The sequence below is a fragment of the Borostomias antarcticus genome (assembly GCF_949987555.1).
Source record: "Borostomias antarcticus genome assembly, chromosome: 6".
NCBI lineage: Eukaryota > Metazoa > Chordata > Actinopteri > Stomiiformes > Stomiidae > Borostomias > Borostomias antarcticus.
The window spans coordinates 25,768,796-25,777,736 of NC_140239.1; the positions used below are offsets into that span (position 1 = coordinate 25,768,796).

Consider the following 8,941-nt stretch of genomic DNA (forward strand, 5'->3'; position numbering starts at 1 on the left):
TACGTTGTCTGCACCAGCGTATGCATTAACCCTAGTCATATCCTAGTATGTGTGAACCATACATAACTAATAAACACATCTTGAATCTTGAATATCCGCGACACAGGAATGTCACCCGTCGTCCGCAAGCAGTTCTACCAGCTCCCTGGGAGTCGTACCTGGGGAAAAACCCTGGCTACTTGATATGCTCACGACCGAGACACTGCAGAGCAAAGACTTCCTGTGTACAGACGGGGGAACATGGGGCGAGGTCACGCGCCGACGTTTCTTATTATTCCGGACAGCACAGTTTAGCTGATGAATAATCCCATGGGTTTCACCTGTCTGCAAAGCTGGGAGACTTCATTAATGTTATATTTGAGGGATATGTTCCATGTGTTGAGGCCAAAGGAGTAAACACGCTGGGAACGCAGAAAACAGTAGCCCAGACTAGCACATTTGGGCACAAAGCCTACTGCTCTGTAAGTAACACTGGTGTCTCTGACACGACAAGCGATGAGAATTCGGGTGGGGTAAGTAACGTTCTCCCTCCTTGGAAACTTCACCTGCTACAGGGTTTGGAGCCAGGGCTAATATTGACTCTCAAAGGGCAGGGCCGTACGGGGTGATTAGGGGACATAGACGAACTCCTCACACATTATGGAAACATATGAATCACAAACAGAGAGAGGGTTGTACTTCAAGAGTCAAGAGGAGCTGCATGTTCCCACGAGAGCCCTCTTTGAGGCCGGCAGCTCAGACTCCGAGCTGACAATACCGTGGTGTGTGGTGAGACGTGAGGCGCTCGCGTCTATACAGCTGTGGCGGCACTGTGCGCGTGGTAACACTAGAGCAGTCTTTTTCATAATGGAATATGATACCCTGGGTGACAGTAAATACATCTTGTGGTGTCACCAGGTTAAAGATGGAAATATGAGCACCAGGTATAATATGGACAGTAATAAACGAGGCGCCAAACTGCATGAAGATATTTTTTTTAGGTCAGCGGGCCGCCGCGTTCTCACGCTTGGCGCCAGAGCCTCACAGCGCGAGTGACACACGAGACGTCCCGATATGTCCGCCTCACGATTGGCACCAGCCGTTTTTAAAACCCTCCCAGTCCTGCCCTCACACCCCTGCGTTCGACCTTTTCCAGAAAACAGTGCTATGAAAAACAGACCGGCGGGGTGAACAGGAGGCCAGGGAAATGGGTGAGAGGGACATTGTGAGAGCACACTTGACACACACTTGCAGTAAGCAGGCGGTGACTGTCTGTTTTGGATAGAAATGTCCTCTCCCCGGGAACAATCGCCCATGGCTGTTTTCATCATTTCATTTCAGGCCAGTGCACGTGTCAGTAGGGGAAAGAGGCTTCACAACAGCCCCTCCCAACCCCCCCAATGAGGGTGAAATGAGGTTGTTGTCAACAGTCAGAGCAGGGCAGTCACCTCTGGCTTCACGTGCACCCACGCACGCCCACGTTTGAGCTAAGATGAGGTGTGCACACTCTGCACATATCTCCCCCGCCATGCTCAAAGCACCAGCCGAAAATTCAATATTCTCTTCCAATCCAAGTGTAAACAACTCTCCGACCCGCTCCTGTGGCTTGGCTGGGCTGGGGTACGGGAGCTCCTGAGGTACGCTGGGAAGGGAGGGGGGGCTCGGGGGCTCTGCGCTGCCCGGAGCCACACAGGTCGTTATCAGACCGCCTGCTCGGCTGGGTTCAAAGACCTCTTTCAGTCATTGGCGAAGCCTTCGTCCATTAGCCTATACATACCCTCCTGGGGAGAGAGGAGGTGAGCAACGCTGTCGGAGCAGGACCAGTGCCCACACGGAGAACGTCAACTACAGATTATTTATGGTTCTACCGATTCACATTCCGATAACCGAACTGGGAACTCTGTGTGCGGAGAGGTTCCTGTGCGTGTTTCTGAGAGACAGGAAGTCGTGTGGGCATCCTCCAACACCTGGTCAAATACTAACACTTGAAGTGACGTCTGGTTCTCTTGAAATAGGCCTACAGAAAGGCTGGTTTTCGCTGTCGCTTTAATTCCGCCTATAAAAACAATCATAAACCACATGAATACGTCTGCAGAATGTAGAAAGTCAGAAGCGAAAACCAAATATGGGGTTCATGCAATTACCTCATACATTGCCTCTGTTCGAATAAAACTGCAAGAAAAATTCTCAGGCATTAACAGCACCGGGCGTCACAGTGACCGACAGTTCTTTGATCACCGAGAGGACAGATCTCACTCTCCTCTCTCATCCCAGATCAGAGGCAGAATGATAATTCATCCATCATGGCAGTGAGTGGAGACGTCGCCGTTTAGTAGGCTACTCTCTCTCATCGCTGAACGAGAACGGAACAGAACATGTGTGTGTGTGTGGGGGGGTGGGGGTGGGGGGACAGAAGAGATGGACTTCCCTGGAGGTCAGCCTTCCCTGGGGAAGGAGCAGCCCCATGTGCGGAGGAAGGCCTCTCTGTTTCCACTGGAAGTCAACGTTTCCCAGACTGCACTTTTCCCCCCAAAGAGTCTGGGACGAAGGTTCTGTCCCGGCGCGCTCCCAGAGACGTCAGCGCTCCCTGCCAAATTTCCAGACGGGGGCACGGCAGAGTTCATGTTTTTCTGGAGCGTGTCTGCCGAGTCCTCTCCCTCCCTTCACACGCCACGACGGCTCTGACTGGAGAGGGACCTCCCAGGGCACTTAGACGTCAGTCAAACTACCGCAGCCGGCCGACAGAAAGACACCGAAAACCTAGATGGGAAAGCGGACTCACTTACGAGATGAAGTGCTCTGTGCAGGTCTTGTGGCGGTGTATTGTTCTGCAAAAACAATGACAGGAATGGAAAGGAGCACGTTGGCCTTTCAGCAGAGGCCGTCTGTGTCTGCAAGTCGAGCCCTGAGGGAGGCTTGGAACGTAGCTACTGGACAATGGACATTCAGTCCAGATGCCCTGCCCAACAAAAGAAGAAATACTTCTAATGTTTTTTTGTCTTTTTTAGAAATGAGAGCCATGCGCAGGAAAGTGACAAAACCACACCTTGAAAAACTTCACAGGAAATGAACGAACCTGCTAGAACCGGTGGCAGCGCAACCTCGCGTTTTCATTCACACTGAAGGAGCTGAGAAACTAAAAGCACACACACACTAGCATGCCAGTGGCCTCAGCTTGCCTCACACTTGCCTCACACTTTCTTATTGGCCTCTTGTTAAAAACAGAAATAGCTTTTTAACAAGTGCGATTTGTTTTCAGCGTAATCCCACTCACCTCAGAGGACACACCAAAATAAATAGCTGCCATGGCAACAAAATGCATAGGGACCTTGCAGAGGTCTTGTTGTGTAGAGTACGCATGTACATGATGTCTCTAGGCAGACCGTCACAGAGCGAAGATCTATCGGAGAGTCTGTTAGCGGTGTGTGTTGGTGGTCTGTTGTTCTGTCTGGGTCTGAAGGAGCTGCCCCATCATTCATCAATCAGTCATTATTCTCACACTCCTCACCAGCTCCTACAAGGCAGGTCTGCACCCTCCCCTCCCCTCTCCTCTCTTCCCCCCCCTCTCCTCTCCTCTCTTTTCACCCCCTCTCCTCTCCTCTCCTCCCACCCACCCCCTCCCCCCCAAGTCAACTCCTTCATGACAGACAAGGTCCCCCGAACGCTCCTGAGGCCCTCCCACCAGGCTGCTTTGATCCACCACCTGACCACCAGTTCTTTGTTTTCCAGAAATCTTCTCTTTCTTTCTGATGAGCGGTCCCTCCACACACAAACACATGCGTGTGTGGCCTGTGACCTCATTCCTGTCTGTCGACCTCACACTCCCTCCTGAGTAGCCAGTGTAAACACAGGGATTGATAAACACCTTGGGAGACAGCCAATGGAAGCAAAGCACCATGCTGCGTAACAGCGCATGCAGCTTTCGCGCTACAATCCCTCAGGTAGTCAAAACAAAATACAATGGCGCTGTTGTGTATACTGTACAGTACCCAACTGTTTACATACAGACTTTCTATAGATTTGTATCCATGACATCCATGCTTACTGAGGGACGTGGTGTCTAGTCCCTTCAACGTTTGACCTGATGAATTTCAGCCAAAACTGTTGGACTGTATAGAATGTGTTCATTATTGAATGTTAGCACAACATCCTTAGCTTCCTCAGAGTTCACACTTCTGTCTTGCCTTTCACGAGATGACTTCCCTGTGATGTCTCTGAGCACCTATTGGCTTTCACATGGTCTGAACTTAGAGTCCAACTGTCTGAGCTTTAAGCCGGGTCAGATGCTAAAGGTGCTGTAGGTGCTGCATTGATGTTGTTTATTCAGTCAGTAAACAGATCAAGTAGCCAGATGAGACGTCAGAAGATAACCCACGTAACAAGCAACCGAGGCAACACCCTCCACGAAACTGCCTGTGGGCCTCTGCTAAAACACCATTGTTCTCTGTCCTAATCACATCACAGTAGCATAATGATCAACCATGGTGATGAGGGCTTGCATACCACTGCTTAAACGCTGATAACTGACTTCCAGATGGCTGACTGTAGGCTACTGTGAGGGAATGTATGAGAACAAAACTTCACTATTTTGCTTCTTTTTTTTTTTTCCAACTGTGCCTTAAATCCATTACCCCTGTTGAGGTAGAAAGTCCTCAACAACCCTTTAATCATTGACCTGTATGTATTAGATGTGCGTGCAGGCTAGGCCAATTGTCAATTTGCGTAATGACCCAATTTGGTCAGGAGAGAATCATGTGGTTGGAAAATTTGTGGTAATTGGTGAACATCCTACACATATACAAAGGTTGCTTGCTGCTGTCGTAGAACATGTTATGTCATTGTCCCTTCTTTCTTATGAGGAAAGGACTGTTATTCAGAATGTGAGAATCTTGGCTCAACTTTCCCAAATAAGGAGTTCAGTAGCCTGGTGTCTGTCTATCATTCTTTTTTTCCTCTCCTTTCACTTCTTTGTGATTCCATCCATTCCATCCTTTCATTCTTTGTGATGTCATCCCTAAAATGTCCTGTTGCAGGAACACGATAAGGAAGTTGGCAATCCCATCAAGGTTTTGTTATTCCTATGAAGTCTGTTTAACTGTATGAACAGATACAAAAGGTTTCTGAGGAATTCTTCCAATATAAACTATGTAGGCCATGTGGACATCAGCCAAGGGATATACACTATATTGCCAAAGGTATTCACTCACCCATCCAACAGATGACAGAGCGGGGTCAGCGGATGCTGAGGCACATAGTGCGCAGAGGTCGCCAACTTTGTCAGTCAATCGCTTCAGACCTCGAAACTTCATATGGCCTTCAGATTAGCTCAAGAACAGTGCGTAGAGAGCTTCATGGAATGGGTTTCCATGGCCGAACAGCTGCATCCAAGCCATACATCACCAAGTGTAATGCAAAGCGTCGGATTCAGTGGTGTAAAGCACGCCGCCACTGGACTCTAGTGCAGTGGAGACGTATTCTCTGGAGTGACAAATCACGCTTCTCCATCTGGCAATCTGATGGATGAATCTGGGTTTGGCGGTTGCCAGGAGAACGGTACTTGTCTGACTGCATTGTGCCAAGTGTGAAGTTTGGTGGAGTGGGTGTGGTGTGGGGTTGTTTCTCAGGCGCTGGGCTTGGCCCCTTAGTTCCAGTGAAAGGAACTCTGAATGCTTCAGCATACCAAGTGATTCTGGACAATTCCATGCTCCCAACTTTGTGGGAACAGTTTGGGGATGGCCCCTTCCTGTTCCAACATGACTGCGCACCAGTGGACAAAGCAAGGTCCATAAAGACATAGATGAGCGAGTTTGGTGTGGAAGAACTTGACTTGTCTGCACCTGAGTCCTGACCTCAACCAGACAGGACACCTTTGGGATGAATTAGAGCGGAGACTGCGAGCCAGGCCTTCTCGTCCAACATCAGTGTCTGACCTCACAAATGCGCTTCTGGAAGAATGGTCAGAAATTCCCATAAACACACTCCTAAACCTTGTGGAACGCCTTCCCAGAAGAGTTGAAGCTGTTATAGCTGCAAAGGGTGGGCCGATGTCATATTAAACCCTATAGATTAAGAATGGGATGTCACTTAAATGTATGCGTGTAAAGGCAGATGAGCAAATACTTTTGACAATATAGTGTATATATATTATATTATATTATTATTATATATAATTGAATAAGGCAAGACAGAAGTGTGAACTCTGAGGAAGCTAAGGATGCTGTGCTAACATTTCATAATGAACCCATCCTACAGTCCAAAGGTTTTGGCTGAAATTCATCAGGTCAAACGTTGAAGGGACTAGACCACACGTCCCTCAGTATGCATGGAAGTCATGGATACAAGTCTATAGAAAGTCTGTATTTAAAAGGTTAGGTAGAGAGGGAGAGAGAGAGAGAGCGAGAGAGAAAGATTGAGAGAAAGAGAGAGCTCTGTTTACACAGCCAATAATAATATGTTATGACAACCAACCAAAGTCTTCAGCTTTCACTGGTCGGCCTACTACAAATGCTGCCTACTTTCAGCAAGGCATTTGTTGTCTTTACTCACAGAACCGTTCACAGCAGGGGCTATAACAAGGTCAAAGTGTATAGTTATTCACCATTCTCCACTGTTTGTGTAATGAGCTTGTTGGGGGCATATTTCTGCTCATGATTTCACCTGCACAGCAAGTGCCCAAAGAACGTCCTCGGTATCACCCCCTGGCTCTCGCGCATTAATTGCAACATCCAGGTCATCAATATAAACAGCTGCTATTCACTTGAAGATAGTGGCCCTGTAAAAGAAAATAAATATTCCTTTATCAAATCTACTTCTAGGGGAGCCCCACTGGGATACAGCATAGTTCCACTGGGATTGGGGGCTGAATGAAACCCACGTGGGTGAGAGGGGAAAGTACTTAGGTTCAATTTTATATTCTGCGCCACTCAGATTTCAATGGAAAATCCAACCTCATGCCCAAACTTTAGCAGAGCGGCCCATGACGCTAAGGCGCACTTCTAGAGGCACACAACGGTGGAGGAAAATCATGCGCGTGGCGGCGGAACATCACAATTACCCCCAGATTTGTGGAGTGTATTAGACATCTCCTGATGAGACTCCCGAACCCAGAAGGGCTCCAACTAACTTACGTGGGTATGTAGTGGAAATACACGTATAGGCTGGCGGAGTTACTCAGCGTCAGGACAAGCAGCGCTCTGTTTGTCATGCAATATTTGTGCAGTGTCTGCAGAGCCCCAGGGAGACAGCCATGAGAGACCCAGTATAGAGACTAGGTGTGGCAAGTGCAGAATTGACATCCATTAATAGACAACAATGTTTATATTGGGCCTGTGTAACAGCAGCAGCCCTTTTAACTGATGTTTGGCGTTGAGAGTTGGGGATTGAGAGGACTTATCTTATGGTTGATTGTTGTGAGCAAAAACACTGATGACACAAATCTCATTTGAGTAATTCAGGCAGACTTTTCACGATGTCTTCACTTCTCACCTGCATTGTAAAACTGATCGAGCACCATCGTCTCCCCAAAGTCGAGCTTCCCGAAGTGCACGATTTCCAGTTTACTCCCCTCCGTGTCACACGCGTCTTTCAGGCATTGCAAGGCCATGTTTTCAGTGTTGTTCTGCGGACTCAGCTCGCTGTTAACGACATAGGCCACAGTGACAGCTCTGCTTTTACATTTTCCCATAGACAGCAAGCCGCCACTGTCCATGGGACAGTTCAGGACACTTGGACTGACGCTTCCGGTCACCACCGAGTCCTGCCAGAAAGTTCCTGCAGCTGGAATGATAGTCATGGCACTCTCCTCACGGGAACGGGCGGAACCATCTGTGCTCAGACCAAAGCAGGGGACCGATAAGGATATTCCGTCAAGGTCTTGACTCATGTTTACAGTGTTTGATCAACAATCACTCTGTGTTTTAGGGATGTTCAGCTGCCCGAGTTCTCCCAAACCAAAGCCAGCATAACGCATGGTTCCCAACAGGCATCAAGAAGAAGACAGCACATTGAAGGTAGCCTACTTCACCGCAGGTAACCCTCCAGTCTGGATATTCCGGTGCACCTCCCGTGAAAGCATTTCTGGTTTCGGATGCAACGGCGCATTAATCATGGTCGCTCATGCCACGGGCATTCTCGTGCCACGGGCATTACCGTTGACAGCCACTGCTTTCGATCAAGTCACGACAAGGGTTGCTACTCCAGCGAATTCAGATAACGATCGGCCCAAAGACAAGAGTTCTATGACTTCGCTACATTCTTGCGCGCCTGTAGCCTACAACGAATCCACAGTTTCCGAAGTTGAGCAAGAACGCAAGGTTCAGTGGTTACGAATTCTTTCGTAGCTGGTTGTCAGTAGAGCAATTATTCTAGAAAGCAGATCGGAGTCCGAACCCGTAGACGTAGGCCTAATGTTTAGGCTATCACGCACAAATCATGCATGTGAATTAGAGAATGTTCTTGCCAAGGCGAATAGTATGCTCAGTCCCTGAACCCTGCTCCGGTTTCCACTATATCTTTCCTGTGCAAAATACTCACGCACATAGGGTGGAGTGGAGAGACCGAGCGTTGTTTACAGGGCGGAGATAAAGCCATATTTGGAACAGTGAACGCCCACCCTCCACTGAACCTGCAGTTCAGTGAACAGCCCTTGTTCACTCGCGGCAGCTCACTTGATTTCATGACAAGGGAGACATCGTGTGGCTATTTGTTGTCATTGCAGGCCTCTGTGATATAGCCTAGGCCCTGGCCTAGGATATTCAAGATTCAAGATAGCATAGGAATGGGCACAACATGATAAATGAGAGAGAAACACACTTAGATAGGCTACACACCTTATTGACTCACAGTAGCTTACATCATGAAAATAATATATTTTCTAGGTAGACAGTCTTCTAGAGATAGATAGAAGGTCTTGAGACCTCCACCATCATCTCCGTCCCCAAGAAATGAAGGATCACTGGCCTCA

General features: G+C 48.4%; 1 protein-coding gene across 4 annotated transcripts in view; it reads right to left on the minus strand.

The window, feature by feature from the left end:
- The window catches only part of map3k5 (mitogen-activated protein kinase kinase kinase 5), a 38,819-nt gene extending 30,342 nt beyond the window's left edge, over positions 1-8,477 (minus strand). For all 4 annotated transcript variants that reach the window (XM_084439775.1, XM_084439774.1, XM_084439773.1 and 1 more), the window contains exon 1: positions 7,465-8,477. In XM_084439775.1, coding sequence (XP_084295901.1) covers positions 7,465-7,861 — 397 coding nt within the window. In that variant the 5' untranslated portion in view covers positions 7,862-8,477. The remainder of the gene's footprint in view (positions 1-7,464) is intronic.
- Between the last annotated feature and the right edge of the window lie 464 nt (positions 8,478-8,941).